The 19,814-nt window shown below is 32.1% G+C and overlaps 1 protein-coding gene across 6 annotated transcripts in view; it reads left to right on the forward strand.

Annotated features, from left to right (window-relative positions):
- Window positions 1-19,814, forward strand: part of LOC134243425 (uncharacterized) — a 55,606-nt gene that overhangs the window by 26,639 nt on the left and 9,153 nt on the right. For all 6 annotated transcript variants that reach the window (XM_062725673.1, XM_062725680.1, XM_062725693.1 and 3 more), the window contains exons 4-9: window positions 5,277-5,307; window positions 5,514-5,570; window positions 13,866-13,999; window positions 14,147-14,206; window positions 14,811-14,858; window positions 18,266-18,307. In XM_062725673.1, coding sequence (XP_062581657.1) covers window positions 5,277-5,307; window positions 5,514-5,570; window positions 13,866-13,999; window positions 14,147-14,206; window positions 14,811-14,858; window positions 18,266-18,307 — 372 coding nt within the window. The remainder of the gene's footprint in view (window positions 1-5,276; window positions 5,308-5,513; window positions 5,571-13,865; window positions 14,000-14,146; window positions 14,207-14,810; window positions 14,859-18,265; window positions 18,308-19,814) is intronic.

The raw sequence follows: 19,814 nt of genomic DNA on the forward strand, positions 1-19,814 counted from the left end.
TAATTTTATTTTTAATCCTTAGAAAAAGTGGCAATCTCGTTGTGTATAAATGAAAAACGTTAATACTACAATCCAGAAAATTCAGAGTAGACATGTTCGAAAGGAAGAAAAACACACAATATATTGTCATTCCGTGCAGTTGTGGTAAGCAGACTGTGACGATTGAACGCACCCGGTGAAATGTAAACATCAACAAAAACAGAACTCGAGTCCTGTTTACAAAAACTGTGTACATAACACGAGTGTGCTCGATTTGCTAAACCCTTTACGCAACTCTTTGTTCGGAATGCCGATACTTGTGAAGGAGTTTTACTTTCTAACATTTCTACTCTGAATAAAATTATTTTTCTGGATAAAAGTTTTAATATTTCTCATTAATACACAACAAGATTGCCACTTTTCCTAAGGAGTAAGAATAAGGTTAAAATTTGTGAAAGTGCAAGCATGTGTCAATCAAACCCGCCAAAAAATTTGAAGTTTTAATAACTAATAAAGGAAATAAGATTTTTAATTAATTTTTGTGTGAAATGCTATTAAAATATATATGTCGTAATATTATAGAGAAAATATTGACTTCAAATCTGTGTCCAAGTACCTTTAAGTATAACACAATCATAGTGAAAGGTTAACTGTTAAGTTTTGATTTCTTAAAACAAAAGAAGTCATGGCAAACATATATCCATGATGACTCAACTGTTATAACAGTCATTGTTTTCTGAACCCAAAGAAGGGAACAGCTAGTTTAATTTTAGCTATTGCTCCTAGCTAGTTAGAGGTCTTGGTCAGGATTTGTAATAATTGACTTTCTGCTTTTATGTTATTTATTTTTACTTGATACATAAATACAGATATATAAAGCAATCAGATTCTTGAAGGTGCCTAAGGCTAGAGGTAATGATATATATTATTATCTGATTGATGATATATGCAAACGCGGATTGAGTCATTATGTTCTTCATAATATTTGATATTTATTTCCCCTTAGTTTCCAATCATTTTCTTCACAACCATTGCACATTAATATAATGAAATGAAACTTTGGTAAGCAGACATATCAGATTGATATCTAGTTCAAGTTTTGTTTTGGGTACGATTGCGCAAATTTGAAAGAGTTATGCCCCTTCGACTTAGAAAAATTCCAATTATTTGCAGTTTCCGTTCATTTTCTTTGTAGAGGTTGCACATACTGAAATGAAATTTGGTATACAGATTAATCAGATAAATATCCAGGTCAACTTCTGTTTTGGATACGATCCCACCATTTTTGACAGAGTTATGTCCTTTTGACTTAGAAATCTAAATTTGGGGGGAAGGGGGCATAAATGTTTAACAAACATCTTTGTTATATATTAATAATTTGAATGAGAGTGGTTTTTATTTTCAACTTAAATAGCAGTAATAAATACTTATATTTTAATGAAACAAAAGCAATCATAATATAGCCACCCCCTCCCCCTTTACAAAGAGGACTGAAAGCTTGTGTTTTTCTAATCAAATCACCCAGCAATTGACGCCAGGCTGTTTAGCTGTCTGTCTGAAAACATTTCACATTCTCAAGTATAACTAAACCAATTTTAACCAAAGTTGGTACAAAGCAATCTTGGTTAATTGGAATTTTTATTATTTGTTAAAATGATCAAAGAACTACACCCCTTCCAAGGGGAGATAATTACATGTGAGGAAAAGCAAAAGCAAAAATAGGATTGAGTAATTAAAAAAAACTTCTGCGGAAGAACACTGGACTAGAAAAACAGAAACTTACAGAGAAGCATCTTTAGCTATTGTGAAAATCACAGACTCCTCAGTTTTGGAGGGGCCACAAAATAGAGTCAAAATTTTACATTGAAATACATGTGTATCTGTTCTTATTTTGAGTATTAGAACATGAAGTTCTAGTTTCTTTTTTGCTTTAAAACTTGCTAATTAAAGTAGAAAAAAAAGAAACAAATAATGTATTACAAGTGTACTATTATATACTAATTGAAAATGAACAATTTATGATTTACACAAAAATTTCAAACATTTACCCTAGGGTGCCAGGGTAAAATATTTAAATGCATGTATACCTGTACAATGCATTTAAATTAATTAAGATCATAATAAAATGCATTATATATATTGCATTGTTTAACATGTTTAAAATATATATCCTTTTTTTATAGACATAAACTTATAAATAGTACTGAAAAATAGACACAATTATTCTTTAAGAAATGTAAATTGTTGTAGGGCATGGCTCATTTGTATAAAGTTCCTATCACACGTAGAAAAATTCCGCTAACAAAGAGGTAAATGTAGCAGTATCATTTTCAAAAGATATATGGCATGCCCATTCAGAGACATATGTAATTTGAAGTATTGAAAAAAAATATTCCTTTTATACACATCTCCAAGTCTTTCATCGTACACTTCATATGCACTTCTAGTTTTCAACAATGTTCGTTTCTTATTTCTATAGAAGTTCAATTGGCCTATATGATTTTCTATTTCGGAACTGAAAAAGATTTATTAAAAATTGCTATAAATATACTTTTTATATTAGTAAACATAACAAGCTAAGAAATAAGTTTCTATAATTGGTGAGTAATTAGATTGAGTCATATTTAATGATTCAGCTTATATAACTTCTGATCAGATATTGTCAAAATGTCCAAAAATTTACATTTAGTACTTAAATTAACAGTTTTGCAAGTTTTTTCTGAGATTTACATGCAAAAACGTTATTTATCTTGCTTTCTTTTTTCAAAAAATAATTTTATTTAAGATATATTAAAAAAAAAACCTTCATTAATGCACAAGGACCCTCAAAATGGTACCCATTTAAATGTCATTTGCATGTATAAAGAAATTTTGTTTAGAAGTAGGGATATCCTTCCTGCACCCTCTTGGCACTTGCCTTTTCAGAAACTATAGGGCCTGTTTCACAGAAGTTATGAAATTTTATTTTTTCTTTCTTTTTAATTTTCATTGAATTGAAATGCAGGTTTGAATCTCTTTAGAAGGAACATTGAAAAAATTTCAGCAATTTTAAACATTTCAATAATTTTGCAAAAGTTAATATAGTGAATTGCAGTTTTGGTTTTGGTCGTATTAGTTAATTCTTTTGTAAAACAGCTAAGACACCATGTAGCTAGCTGGCATTGGTTCTGGTTAGTGTGACCTTTTATAGGCAAAAGACAGTTTCCCGGAATTTCAAAATGTTTGAATAAATGACCCGTTAAGCAGATATTTTCAAATTAATGAAAATTCAACAAATATTAACCAATTATTTACAAAGTTATCTATCCTAACAAAGGCTACAATGGCAGAGGTAAAACCAAAACGACTCTTATTCATGAGAAGTTGGTACATGTATAATTGATCGAACACAGAAACCAGACCCTGCTTTTTAGCTCTCCTGTGCCAAAGGCTCAAGTGAGCTTTTCTGATCAAAATTTGACCATTGTCTGTTGTCATTGTCGTCGTCATAAACTTTTCACATTTTCAACTTCTTTTCAAGAACCACTGGACCAATTTCAACCAAACTTGCCACAAAGCATCCTTAGGTGAGAGGATTCAAGTTTGTTCAAATGAATGGCAACGCCCCTCTTTCAAGGGGAGATAGTTATGAATTAGTGAAAAATTAATGGCATTTAAAAAAAAAATCTTCTTCTCAAGAACCACTGGGCCAGGAAAGATGAAACTCATGTGGAATCATCCTCAGGTAGCGTAAATTCACATTTGTTCAAATCATGACCCCCGGGGGTAGGGTGGGGCCACAATGGCCGATCAAAGTTTTATATAAGAGTATATAGAGAAATCTTTTAAAATCTCCTCAAGTACTTCAAAGCCATTATTAAGTGATATGTATATGGAATCATCCTCAGGTAGACGTAGTGTAGATTCTAGTTTGTTCAAATCATAACCCCCAGGGATAGGGTGGGGCCACAATGGGAGATCCACGTTTTACATTAAAATATGTTTAAAAAATCTTTTTCTCAAGAAGCCATGATTAGTGATACTAGTATTTATAATGGAAGCATTTTCAGGTAGTGTAGAATTAAATTTGTTCAAATCATAACCCCCAAGGGTAGGGTGGGGCCATAATGAAGGATCAAAGTTTTACGTAGAAAAATAAAGGGGAAAATCCCAAAAACAAACAAGAGGCCCAGGGGCCACATCGCTCACCTGAGCACTGTAGCTTGGAAAAAAGCAGAAATCGGTTAATTATTGAATAGTTTAAACCCAAAAGTGCAGGTTCCAACCAATCCTTAAAGGGGAGTAGGGTATGATATGAACAAACTGGAATCTACACAAACTAGGGATACTTGCATATTTCTTAGACTACCTGTGGCATTTATTGCCCTTTACATTTGAACTTACACTGTGGCCTCACCCTACCGCCAGGGGTCATGACTTGAACAAATTTGAATCTACACTACCTGAAAATGCTTCCATATGAATATGACTAATCATGGCTTTGCCATTCTTGAAAAGAAGATTTTAATAGAATTTCTCTGCTTATTTTTAAGTAAAATTTGGATTCCATGTTGTGGCCCCACCCTACCCCCCAGGGGTCATGGTTTGAACAAATGTGAATCTACACTACCTAAGGATGCTTCCATATAAATATGATCATTCATGGCTCTGCTTTCTTGAGAAGAAGATTTTTAAAGAACTTCCCCATTTGTTTTTATGTAAAACTGTTACCGGCCATTGTGGCCCAGTGCTCTTTCCCCGGATGAAAATGTTTTTAAAAATTAAAAAAGTCATAATGCTGTATTGATATGAAGGCATTCTCAAGTAGTATTAAAATTCAAGCCCCTCCCCCCTTTAAACTTTTCAGTTCTGATCTATTTGTGCTTTTCCTAGCCAATTTGCTCAGGTGAGCGATGTGGCCCTTGGGCCTCTTGTTTTAGATGTTTTATGAAAAATTGCAAATTAATTTGGTATTCAAACTGAGTGTTCTTTTAATTTCAGTCTATTCTCATTCTTTTGCACCCTGATGCTCAGCATGAAACAGGATATCTGATGAGAAATAAGCATGCATAAATTTTACTGAATTTTCTGCTAATTAAGAATCATGCACATCCAATATATAATGCACATTTCTGCAAACAATATTTAAAAAATCATCTTCTGAAACATCCATAATTTTTTTTGTGAAAGGGTTCAAAATTTTCAAATTAAATGTCCTATCAATTCAATAAATTATCCATATTGTGACATATCCAGGTAACATTAATTCAAATAATGTTGTGTGTTTAATAATATTTGCACAATTTCTCTTTAACTAGATCCCATATGCTATGCAGATTTTTATGGAACGTAAGTATAATATATGCATGTATAATCCTATGCATTTAATTTGGGCTTCAATTTTCAAAGATGTAAAAATTCAACCTTTCAAAAAATTGTGGGATTCAAAATGTGACTGATTTAAGTGAAATAACATGTTTTAAGCTTGAAGTTTTATTTTTAAGTTATATTAAAAGATCCAGTGTTAATCATAGTTGTAAATGATGTTTCTATAGAACACGAGCTCCTCACACCACTACCACAGTCCAGACAACTGCTCCTCAAGTGTCAGGGTATGTGTCAGTGTCATTTGCTACAATACAAATGAATCTGAGTCATTGTAATGTTAAATTAATGTTGATAAATGCTTCTATACATCTATGTATTATTCAGGTGTTTGTCAGGGCTAATAAATACATCCCTGTTGCTTTGTGTGACATTTCTTCCTCATTAACCATATAAAAATTTTAAGGAAATTTTAACATTTTGAAATAAAGGATTCTAGTTATTCAGATTTCAACCTTAAAGAAAAGTATAAGAAGTTTAAGATTTAAAAAAAGGGCTCAAAATATATCACAAAATTAAGAAGTTGCTATGATTTGGCAAGAAATAATTTAGTCAGCCACAAAATATCCACGACAGTCTCGCAGCAGTTGAATTTTTTGTACTTTTCAATGAACACATGTAGTTCTCTGTATGGTCATATAGTCTGGATAATTTTTGTCCCCCGCTTGAAAAGTGGGGGATATTAATTTGGGTCTGTCCATCCGTCCGTCCGTATAGCTGTCCGTCATTCTGTCTGTCTGTAACTCTTTAGTTTCCACACGATATCTCGAGAACCCTTAGAGCTATTGCAATGAAGTTTTGCATAGCAACTCCCTGTGGACTAAAAAAGAAGCCTATCGATTTTGAGGTCAAAAGGTCTAAGGTCAAGGTCATAAAGTTGCAAATTCTGTCTGTTATAACACTTTCGTTTCCGCACGATATCTTGAGAACCCTTTGAGCTTTTGCAATGAAATTTTGCATAACAACTCCCTGTGGCCAAAGGAAGACCTCTATTGACTTTGAGGTCAAAAGGTCAAAGTTCAAGGTCGTAAATTTATACATTATATCTGTGTGTAACACTATCCTTTCCGGGCGATATTTCAAGAGGATTTTGAGCTTTTGCAATGTAATTTTATACCAAAACTCCCTAGGATCTCTCTCTCTCTCCTCTCAAAGTGTCCCGCCCCGTTTGTTTTATTAGTATTTATTGTATTAAATGTCGCTATTTTTAGCACAGGTGCATGAGGAGAGTTATTACGTATAAAACAGGTTCTAGGCGGACTTTATATTCGTATACATTTATTAAAACTGTTTAATAAAGGTTAAATTAGACACCATGCATTGCGTAAAATTTTGACAATGTTGAACGTGAACATATACATGTATGTGACTTCATATCTGCATATAATTTCATCAATATATAGCGGTTCCATGGTGTAGAAATCCTTTTTTTTAAACTAAATGATAGTATTCAGCATGTGAAATGATAAAGAACTTTATTCGGTAATAACTTCATCAAACTTTGTGAGATATATTTAATTAGAGTTCTTAAACAGGGGAGTATATGCTGACTTCAAAGCAGTGAATGATTTCATAAGTAATGACGCCATATGTACGTAATGACGTCACGAACATGACGTAAATTTAAGTTTTTTATGAATTTTTTTTTTCCAAAATCTGTGTTCCAATATTTTTTTTTTTAAATCAATAAATGATAGTATTCCTGTAAATTTGAAAGCTAAAATTGTGAAATGGAAAGTATTAAAACGTAGTTTGTGACGTCATAAAAACAAAAATTGTGAATACACTGCTTTGACACTATAATATTTTCTGTTAATTTATATTTCCCATACAATTTATTGAACAGCACACAGGAAGTTTTCAAAATTTGATAATAATCATCATATAGTTCTTTATAAGTGTGATAAATAAATACAAAAAGAATCTTCTATACACATAATTAAGAATAAGCAATCAGATCTTTATATCCATACTAACATATTTTATTTACTTCAGTATACATGTATACATTTGATAATTCTACAATTTCAGTCTGGAGGATCCGACTCCTCCCCCCGAACTGCGCATGGTTTACCTTTACTTAAAGCGGGGGACACAAATTCTCTGAATTAGCTTGTTGCTAGTGTTTTTCAAGACATAGAAAGGCTTCACATTGGGTGATATTAAATTTTTTCCAGAGTTGATGCCTTTTTGTTCGACAAAGTTATCAAGCAGTTTAACAATATTTGTAAAATCTAGATAATTTTTCAGCTCGTTCTACTCAAATTTTACAAAAAATTCTGAACAATAGACAGAGTCCATAGATGGCAAAGATGTTTTTTGTGTGGTTTGTAAAGAAGTTCAATAATATAAATGGCATTTTTTCATTGCTAGTTTGTTTGAATGCATCTCAGGTCTTTGGTTCAATAGTTTTGGTGATGTTGTGATGCATGTTTGAAGTGAAATTCTAAGACTAATAATTAACACATTTTTTTTTACGAAAGATGCAACAATTCAAAGATTTGCAATATCTTCATCATGTTAATGAGCTGAGAATTGCATTCTAGTTACTTTTTAATTTGTTTGTAAGATTGTTTTATCAAATGAACTGATTTTTGAGCATCAATCTCTAATATTTCATACTACTAAACAGTTAATGAGTAGTCTCTGAGAGTGACTGAGAAATCATTTTTTGTGGGGTTTATTTATTTTTGTTTTTTCATGGTATGAAAAGACCCAAATTCATATTTCCCAGGAAATGTGAGGACAGTACACTGCTGTATGATTTCTGATTTTAACCACAAAATTAAATCCCCTTTACCAATTACTAATATTTTTCCTCCTACCAGAAAAAAATTGACCCCATGAAATTAAGAGATACAACAGTAATCATGTTACATGTATGAAGCATGGAATTTATAGATTTGGATGTATTGTAATCATTTGTAGAAATAAAACAGAAAAAGAGAGGTAGAATTTTGCATTTGTTAACTCATTCTATGATGCAAAACATCTAATAGAGCCTATATTTCTCACAATCTGTTTTTCTGTATGCAGCTGTAATTGATTAATGTGAAGTTGTCCATAATTTTGCTGATTCTGTATATGAGAAAAGATGATAATTGATATTTGAGAAAGGAATCTGAAAGGCTTCTCAAAAAAAAAAATTGTCGTTGATTTGCAATTTCAATATAATCAGGTGTTCTGATGTGCTACCATGTTCACAAGTGGTAGCGTATCAGAACACCTGAATTTAATCAGATTGATTGATTTTTAGGTCACCTGAGTAAACTCAGGTGACCTATTGCTATCCGTTTTCGTCCGTCGTCTTGCGTTAACATTTGAACATTTTTAGCTTCTTCTCTGCAACCACTGAACCAATTTCAACCAAATTTGGCACAAATCATCTATGGGTGAAGGGAACAAAAATTGTGAATTTCATGATCCCTGCCCCCCTGGAGCCTGAGGGGTGGGGCCAAAACCACTGAAATTAATGCAATCTTTAAAAATCTTCTTCTTTACTCCTGGACATCAAGCAGTCAAACTGTTTGCATGATTGTAATCAGCATTGAATCCTCTTCCAAAATTGTGAAATTCATGGCCCTGGGGTCAGGGGTTCTAGTGCTAAGGCGGTGCTAAATAAGTATATAGTAAAAATGCATTATTTCTTTGAAAATCTTTTTCTCTGCTCCTGGGATTAAATAAACCAACTAAGTACATAGTTATGATGAGCAAGAGTGCCTCTACCAAAATTGTGAAATTCATGGCCCTGAGGTCAGGGGTTCAGGTGTTAGGGCGGGGATCTATTGATTATATAGTGAAAAAAACATGAATTCTTTGAAAATCTTCTTCTCTGCTCCTGGGTATTATATTAACTAACTAAGTGCATAGTTATGATGAACAAGAGTGTCTCTACCAAAATTATGAATTTTATGGCCCAAGGGTGAGGGGTTCTGGTGTTAGAGCAGGGATCTATTGATTATATAGTGAAAATACATTAAATCTTTGAAAGTTTTCTTCTCTGTTCCCGGGTGTTAAGCAGATAAACTACCTATACAGTTATTAGGAAGGGCCCTAATCTTCGAGAATTGTGAATTTCAAGGCCCCAGGGTCAGGGGTACCAAAGAGGGGGGGGGGGCTGTACTTATATATAGAAAATGAATGAATTGTTTGAAATTTACTCCTTAGTATTTATCAAATATTTTTGAAAAGCAAGAATGCCTTTTCAAAAATTGTGCCATGTGTGGATCTAGGCCTAAGGGTCCGGGGTTTTTGTGTGGTAGGGACACTACTGATTATTGCTGAATATTACTAATTAGCTGAAATGCATTTTTTGTTCCCCTACCCTGCCTATGGGTATTAAGTAACCTAACTAAGCAACTGCTAAGTGTATAGTTATGATGATCAATGGTGTCTCTTTGAAAATTGTGAATGCCATAGCATCTGGCTTAAAACATGAATCAAATTCAATCACTGAAAAGTTGTTGCATAATGCTCAGGTGACCTATAAGGCCCATGGGCCTCTTGTATTTATACATCAAGTATTTCATAAGCATTTATAATTTACTTCAAAAGAAAAAAAAGTTTTCAGTGTAGGCAATATAATGGTTCTATCACATTATCAACAGATTATGTCAGCAGAATTATTGCAATGTCACATTGACTTGATAAAACCCTCAATATGGGTGTATTGCTTTTAATGCTAGTTTTCTTTCTTGTTTCATTTGAAATACAACCCAGGTCAAGAGTATAATTCTCCATTGCACAGTAGAAAAAATGTGTTTTTTCGCAGTGTTAAAGAAATATGTAGCATGGGAGCATAAATTAGAAATACAGTGTAGCACATTGTGTTACATGGGGAGCACTGTTGTGTTGCACCATGAAAAAAAATTATTTTAAAAGAATTAATTTAAAATGTATATGTGTATTTAACATGTGTCAATCAATTAAAAGCTGCTAAAATTATATGAAGGGAAAAGATTTGATTTTACAGTTTAAAAAAGAAATTATTTTTAAAAAATTAATTGAAAATGTATATGTGTATTTAACACATCAAAGAAAAATATTGGAAAACAAAAAAGTTGAAAAATTTTTTTTAAATTATGCACTCGAAAATTTGAAAAAGCAAAACTACAACATGCATCTAAGAAAATAAAATAATTTACAAAATGGTCACTAAAAATTATTATATACAGTGTCAAAAATTAAAAAAAATAATTAATCATCTTGAAAATTTAAAATCCGTCCACACATCTCTAGAAATCGTCTGCACAAAATTTGGACGAAAAAAAAAAAATAATAATTTTTATGTTGGAGACGGAAGATATTTCAGTATTATATACAATGTAACTAATAATTAATCTCTTTTAAAAAAGAATTAAAGTCGCTAGTTTTATTTGTTTATATCATGTAAATAAGTATGACCGAATATGAGGGTTCCATATCAAATGCCCCATTGCAAACAAAACCTGTCGTTTGGTCAGTCCCTCAAAGGCAAATAAAAGAAAGGAAGTGGCAACTAGGTAAGATGTGGGGGGTTTTTTTTGCACAAAAATGAAACTATTTAGTAAAAATGTATCTATTAGACAGTCCCATTAAAACCTAAATAAGCAAATCATAATGCTTGATAGAGTAATTGAAATGATGCAAAATTGAACACTTTTAATTTGAATACTGATACTAAAAAATAATTTTTTTGAGTTTTAAGTTGGAATGCATAATTATTATAAATTTATATACTGTGTATTAAAAGAGTTATTGAACTTATATTGTTCATTATTGGCACTCCTTGGCTGTATAAATGCACTTGCAAGCTTGTGCATTTGTACATGCAGCCAACTTGTGCCAATATTCACCAATATGCAAGTGCAATAACCCTTTAATATTGGAATAGATACACTGTAGGTTTAATGTTTAATGTTTAAATGACATTTACTGCACTAGTAGTTCACACAGAAAATTATAATCGTTAGAATTATATTAAGTTATTAAATAGTAAGTAAAATACATGTATTTATTTTTCATGTCTCCACGTAAGTCTCATTAGTCTCTCATGAACTGCAAACTTTATACTTGTAGTCTTAAAAACCCATAAAATGAAGTTTTCTACTTGGATTTGTCTTACATTACTTGTATTTAATATATCATAATTACTAATTTAAATCCCACCTTATCACAAACTTCCTGTTGATATTTTTGAGAGATAATTTTATAGAAAAAAAAAACGACAAAGACATTCATTATCATAAACTAGTACAATCTTATTATTTATTGATATTGGCTTAAAATTTATTTTAGTGGTATTCAATTACAAATGAGCCTCATAAAAGAACTTACCTGAGACAGGTGAATCAACTTGATAATGAAACTTCATAAAAAGTTCACGTCTGCATTAAGGGTCTTCCACACACTCACAGCTTATGTTCTAATATTATTGAGCATTACTTTTAACAAGCATATCAACCTTTAAAAACTGTCCAGGGATAAAAATGTAATTAGGGCCCCGCAAGGATTTGCGGGTGCCCTATAGTAATCACTCTGTCTGTCCATCTGTCCGTCTGTCTTTTTTCCGTCCACAAATTTCCTGTTTTTTCTTAATAACTTTTTTTATGGTTGCCCAATTAAGATCAAATTTGGTATGGTAGTTCAATAGGCAAAAAGACATATTTTGATGCTAAGTTTGTTTCTCTATGTCCCTTGGTTTGGAGCTGGGGTGGTTATATTAACTTTATATAAGAATGCTTTGGCAAAGAGAGATAACTGCTGAAGATGTTTCCATTGTAAACTGAATGCTGCAATGAGTCCCTTGGGATTAATTAGCTTTCCTCCTGAAGAAAATCCAAAGCATTAATCTGTCACATTGAGATTAATTACCACCTCTGTCTGCAAATGAAGTTTGTTTTGAAGTTCAGTCAATTTGGAATGCTATGAACACTCTGAAATGTGGATTTAGATATAAATGTTTATACTTTATTTTGGTTAAAATACCTACACAATGAGTTATGATTTCATTGAATTCTAAAAACAAGAAATAGATTAAAGAAGACATATCTTTTATATTTACTTTTTTCCCTTTATGTAAATTCAAGAATAATATTAATTTTTAAGGTAGTTGGATTAAGCCATTCTAATATTAACACTGAAAAAGTTCTTATTGTAACACAATTAATCCCTCAGGATTAATTATCTAGCCTGCTGAAGAAAATTTATGCCTATCTTTATCCGTCATTTTAAGATTAATGAAAAACTTTGTCTGCAACTGCTGTTTGTTTTGAAGTTTCAAGCCTTCATTTGTAATTCATTGAAGACTGGCATTTTATATAACACAAACACAAACTTCATTATTGTTTATATATTTCAAAGGTTGTTCTTTACTGCCATTGCCTAATGTAAATATACAAGGATATTATTTACAGGTTTTTGGATATTCAGGAATTATGTTGAAAATTTTAAGAATACAGTTGCTGTTGCTTATTTCTTCATATATTTTTTAATCATTCCATAAGCTGATTTTTTTCTAGTTTATACTGATTTTTTTAAATAATAGATTTCACAAGTTTCAAGAAATGTTCCCCAAGGCATTTTTATATCTAGCACAAGAAATGTTGTCTTACCCTGTCGTATATTTTTAAGCTCACAGAATAACCATAAAAACTGAATTTTATCGATCAACATTTTTTTTTTACAGAAATTTATTTTTTTTGATAAAAAGTATATAAACTCATTTTCTCAAAAATACATCTCGAGAAAAATCAATAAAGACTCCTATTGTAAAGAAGAAACAATGAATTAGATTACATAAAAAAATTGAATTAAAATTAAATGCACTGATGTAAAAAAAATATTTTCAAAATCGTTGGTATCAAAGTTCCTTTATGGAGTTATCTTTACTGTTGCCCGAGACTTAAACACTTTGGTAAGTCTCCGCATAAGTCATCATACTATGTTTACTCAATATTGGCTACTGAACTTGACAGATATAAAAGAGGAAAACTAGAAACGCTCACTATTTTATCAATATTTATAAATACACAATGAGAAAATGTATTACTGAAACGCTCAAGTTAGTGTGCAAAAATTTCAACTATCAAAACAGACTCGATTGATTAGCCTGAAAGTATAAATAACCTAAACGTTTCTCGTCATACAGTCACCCGTTGTTTACGAATTATTATGTAACATAACCCCAGACGTCTGTTGTTGTTTTATTTAACAAAAACCGCACATCTTTTTCCATCGGTCACTCCGTGATCATGCCATGTGTTCATTGTTTATGATTTATTTAGGGTGTCGCTCTCAGTGTACAGCAGGCTTTTCTCTTAGCAAAAACTATATCTTTAAAACCTTTGTAAGACTCTCTAATAAGCGGTGCCTGACCAAATCCTACATGTAAAAACTAGATAAAACCGGAAGTAAAAGTATTTTTTCATTATATATGTCACGTCACATTTTGTGTAGTAGTTTTTGCTTTTAGTTACAAGATGTGGATTGATCAATTAACAGAGATTGACTTTCTTTGCTAAGATTGACATTCATTTTAACAGACCAAAAGACGACGATGGTGGATTAGGAGAAGTTGTGTTTGCTGTCCTGATCTCTGTGGCTATAGTGGTGTCAGTCGTGTTTTACTGCAGAAACATGTTTGGTTTCAAGGATAAAATGCATCAATTATTTGATGGTATGTATTCAAAGGTGTCAAAAACATCATACAGAAAGTAGTGCAAACATCACTGATGGGATTTTGCTGCATAACCAAGAATTTTTAATTCTGATTTAAAATGAGAATTTATGACAAGAATTAATTGAATGTTTTCACTCCTTATAGATATCAGAAATCATCTTCTGGGGAACAGAGAGGGTGAAACAAGACCCTCAGGTAGAACTGGTAAGTTAATTTGGACAGTTTTTTGTTTATGTTCATATTTCACACCCAAATATTAGGAATCAAAAAAACTGTTTACTCATCAAATGTTAATATATTTTTGTTTCATAAAAACAAATATTACCAATACAGTGTTATAATGCATATTTGTAGAAACATACATTTAAATGATGATTACAAATAACACAACTATTTTTAATTTTATGGATTCAACAAAATTAAATGATTAAAATTGAATCTATCCTTCATGAAATTTACAATGGGTTGAAAACCTTGAAACTAAATATCACACTCTTACTAATATACGTAACACATATAGGATATTCAGTGTTTTGTGTTTGGGTATGATGTTATTTCACAAGAGGAACAGAATTCTGAATTTTGATTTTTTTCATGAGTGCAAAGCACAATATTACAACTACAACTGTACTACTTTTTTGATGAATTGATTTACTTTACAGAAAGATGTAAAGTGAGAAAGTTTTAAATGTAGAAAATAAAAGAATTTAAACATGAATTGAATTTACTTGCATAGAATTAATATTAAATTTCAATTGTTTTTTTTTTTAAGATAGAGATTCAAACTATTCTTATATTTTTCACATAGATTTGGAGGCTGGAGTATCAGATGATACTGGAAAGCCTTTACTTTCAGGTAAGAATCTACCCCAAAGATGAAAACTATTTAATAAATGTTTTTTTTTATTAGTGTTGTCAATAAGTACCTGGTTAACCAGTTAATCATCAAACGTTGTATTGGTATGTAAAATTGCTATTCGGTTTTTAGAATGAAATCAATTTTACAAAGTAATAAATATACAGAAAATAAATGTTACATGTATATTGTTTATAAATGTATACTAACACAATTCCCTGATTTCATGGTCTTTTTGAATTAGAAACGTTTTGATTATAGTTTTAAAATTTTATGTAATTGAAAGCGTTTATTGCCTGGGGATATACAAATTTTGAAGACCTGGGTTCCAATCAACTCATTTAATAATTAAATGAGATGCCGTCATGAGACGTAAAAAGCTTGAAAGTACTTTAAAGGAACAGCTGATTGGTATGACAGATTAACCAGCAGCAGGTTGCAGTTTGTCAAAGGATTATTCTAGGAAGGGGGGGGGGCACTTGCCCCGATACTAATCAATGTGGCTTGTTAAGATTCCAAACAAGTCATAAAGAGTTTAAATTGCATGTAAATGAAGTGGATGAAAAGATTCAAATTCACAATACTTTTAATTAGAAAATAAAGAGAACAAGGTTGTTCAACAAAGATATTTTCACTTAACTTTTACACATACATGTATAATTTACACATAATTTACACACTATGTTTCAAACTTGACTCTGAACAAAACCTGTGCTCTGTTTTATGATAGCTTTAAACACAAAGTGTGTATCTGCAAGTGATTTCTTTTGATATTCATGAAAATCAAAGGACCCATCTTCAACAGCTTCATATGCCTTATATATCTACTGTTTAGCAGTTTTGAAGATGACTTGAAAAAGATACTAGTTTATAATAAAATTTGAATTGTTTAAGTTTTTTAATAATTGTTCAAAATTTGATGAGGGACCATTAACCACAGATAAGCCTTATTGAGACTTGTTCCTTAAACAAACATGCTAACTTAATATGTATTAAAAAACTCTTAACCAAACAGCTGTGCAATTCTCTTCTCTGTGAATGAAAATCTTTATTTTCATTTCCTTTTTAGATCACCTGAGTAAACTCAGGTGACCTATTGCTATCTGTTTTCGGGTTCGTGTGTGTTAACATTTGAACATTTTCAGCTTCTTCTCTGCAATTCCTCAACCAATTTCCACTAAATTTTACATGAAGCATCTATGGGTGAAGGGGAACAAAAATTGTGAATTTCATGGTCCCTGTCCCCCTGGGGCTTGAGAAGTGGGGCTAAAACCACTAAAATTAGTGCAATCTTTTAAAATTTTCTTCTTTACTCCTGGGCATCAAGCAGTCAAACCGTTAAGATGAATGTAATGACCATTGAGTCCTTTACCAAAATTGTGAAATTCATGGCCCCAGGTTCAGGGGTTCTAGTGCTAGGGTGGGGCTCTATTGATTATATAGTGAAAATGCATTATTTCTTTAAAAATCTTCTCTGCTCCTGTAAATTAAATAAACTAACCAAGTATATATTTATGATGAGGAAAAATGCCTCTTGCAAAATTTTGAATTTCATGACCCCAGGGTCAGGGGTTATGGTGATAGGGCGAGGTTCTATTAATTATACAATGGATAGAGAAAATGCAGAATTTGTAGGAAAATCTTCTTCTCTGCTGCTTGGTATTCAACAAACTAACTAGGTATATAGTTATGATGAGCAAGAATGCTTCTTCCAAAATTGTGAAGTTAATGGCCCCAGGGTCAGGGGTTCTGGTGTTAGGGCGGGACTCTATTGATTATAAAGAGGAAATGCAGAAATTGTTTGAAAATCTTCTCCTCTGCTCCTGGGTATTCAACGAATTAACTAAGTATATAGCTATGATGAGCAAGAATGCTTGTTCCAAGATTGTGAATTTTATGGCCCCAGGGTCAGGGGTTCAGGTGTTAGGGTGGGGCTCTATTGATTATATAGTGAAAATACATTAATTCTTTGAAAATCTTCTTCTCTGCTCCTGAGTATTAAATAGACTAACTTAAAGTATATAGTTATGATAAGCAAGAATGCCTCTTCCAAAATTGTCAATTTTTATAGCCCCAGGGTCAGGGGTTCTGGTGTTAGGGCAGGGCTCTATTGATTGTATAGTGAAAATATATTATTTCTTTAAAAATCTTCACTGTTATTGGGTATTAATTAAACTAAGTTAGTATATAGTTATGATGTGGAAGAATACCTTTGTAAATTTTAAGACCCCAGGGTCAGGGGTTCTGTTGTCAGGGCGGGGCTCTATTGGTTATATTGAGAAATTGCAGAAATTGTTTGAAAATCTTTTTCTCTGCTCCCGGGTATTAAGCAGATGAACTACCTATACAGCTAAGATGAGCAAGAGCCATTCTTCCTGAATTGTGAATTTTAAGACCCCAGGGTCAGAGGTTCTGTTGTTAGGACGGGGCTCTATTGGTCATATAGAAAATGCAGAAATTTTTTGAAAATCTTCTCTGCTCCTGGGTATTAAACAGATGAACTACCTATATAGCTAAGATGAGCAAGGGCCATTCTTCCTGAATTGTGAATTTCAACGCCCCTGGGTCAGGGGTACCATAGGTGGGGAGGGGGGACTCTACTTATATACTGGAAATGAATTAATTGATTGAAATCTTGTCCTTTGTATGAATCAAATATTTTTGATAAGCAAGGGTGCCTTTTCCAAAATTGTGAAATGCGTGGACCAAGGGTCAGGGGTTCGTGTGTGGTAGTGGCACTAGACTGATTATTGCTGAATATTACATTTAACATTCTCTCTATGGGTATTGTAACCAAACTAAAATGATAAGTGTATAATTATGATTATTCAAAATTGTTTATGACACTAGTTTAAAACATGAGCAAAAGTCAATCGTTGTAAAGTTGTTGCATGATGCTCAGGTGACCTATAAGGCCCATGGGCCTCTTGTTATTTTAAACCTACATCCTGATATTCCATAAATAAAAATGTCTCCAATGCATAGCTTGTCAGATTAGACAGGTTTCACTGTACAATAATAAATCCATGTGAATCATGTGAATCATGAAGCACTTAATAATTAGACTTAAAGTCAGACATTTAACACAAAATTGATTCAATATTATTTATACACATAATATTAATTTTATATTTTGAATTCATTATCCTTGTCAATATGTTGAAATTCTTAGTTTCTATTTTTAAATGCTAGTGTACCTTATACTTACAGTCAAATGTAAATATTCATTTTATGAATGACTAAAATTTTTATTTAAATCTTAAACTGCGATTAAAATCTTAAATTGCTGGTTATTTAATAAGATTGATACAAATTAGATGAAGACTCTATTTTTAGATGTATATACAGTTCTAATCTTTACAAATGAATAAAAATTGTTTCAATATCTTTTATTCACTGTATAACAGGTAATGAGGCTCCTGTAAATGGCTCAGAAAAACAGAAACAAGGTAATTCGGTAAATTTTGCATGAATCTGAAATTTTGAAGATATGAAATTTTGAATAATTAGTTTTGGTTCATTTTTCATCAAGGAAGATAATTGAATGCACCGAGAGCCCCAAAATTGCATGGTTAGCATGTTTAGCATGTTCATTGAATTCTCCACTCTGCTCTATATCCTATACCAATACAATGGTCCAAAGAATGAGTGCACTTAAGCTTTGAGAGTTGGATTCCGATATTTTGCACAAAATAAAATTCCAAAATTCATTAAATTTATGTTTTATAGGTATTAAACAATGTCTTAAGTGCAGGTTTTTGTTTATACTGTAAACCAGCTTTAATTCGCGACAATTTTATTTCTCGTTTTACAAGGGGTAAACAAGTTCGCGACGATTAATTTTCGCGTTCAAGCCTTTTTGGATCTGTTGATAATAGACATAGAGAATTTAAGGACCCGTTCGCGGCAAGAAATATTCGCAATGACAAAACTCTAATTGCGAATCTTGCGAAACTTTCTCGCGCGCGAATAAAAGTTGGTTTAAAGTATTACATGAAAATATTGAATAATGCCGAGCAACACTAGCTTTTGAGACGGGGGTCTTACATTTTTGTCATGTTTCTTTTGTAATTCATATATACTCAACAAAAAAAAAAGAAACGCATATTCAGATGAAACATGGTAATTTAAGTTTACAGTTTAAACCCTATTTTTCAAAAGTGATTTTAGAGTGTGTTGTGATAAAAATCAAACGTCCTATGTTGCGAATTGAAAAGTTAGGTTAATGTCATTTTCATCGCCCCCAAATTCAAGGGGCATAACAATATGTACTTTAGGACGTCTCAACGCTAGTGGGTTTCCTATGTACGGATGTCGTGGACGAATACCAGCTCCTCTCAGCCGCTTGTGTACAATTTGTGCACTTTTATGCTGATTTCTTCAACCAGTAATAGTAGCAGCAGTTTGTGTGGCAGTTCTCAATCGATTGCTGATGGGGGGATCTGACGGTCCAGTCTTGGTGTGTTAACCCGTTGACGGCCGGTTCTTAGTCTGTCATCTGTGTTCTTAGCTGGTGAAGACGTAGTTTAACCACTGCAAAGCCGATTGATGTACAGTAAATACACTTGCAACTTCCTATTGCATAGCTCCGGGTATCCTCATAGTTACCTCGTCTTCATCTTTGTTAAGGCGTGACATTGCAGCATCAACACTGCAATCAAATCTTAAATATGGGCTAAACAGGAGTGTTTATTGTTTCTCTAAATGCAAAATATCATTGAAAATAGACCCCCGATTTACGAGAAATCATGAAAAACACTATTTTAATAAACATGATTAATTAAGGGAAATAATTCATGTCCTTTAAATAGATCACAGGTATCCAAGGATAAAATATACTTTCTTAAAATTTCTTTAATGAGTAAAACATTATGCGTTTCTTTTTCTTTTTTTTTAGTATACATACTAGTTTTCAACAACATTGTTTACATTGAGCCACAACTTGGCCTTTGGTCT

The sequence above is a fragment of the Saccostrea cucullata genome, unplaced genomic scaffold (genome assembly GCF_032062105.1).
Source record: "Saccostrea cucullata isolate Sc308-1 unplaced genomic scaffold, CSIRO_AGI_Scuc_v1 ctg1699, whole genome shotgun sequence".
Taxonomy (NCBI): domain Eukaryota; kingdom Metazoa; phylum Mollusca; class Bivalvia; order Ostreida; family Ostreidae; genus Saccostrea; species Saccostrea cuccullata.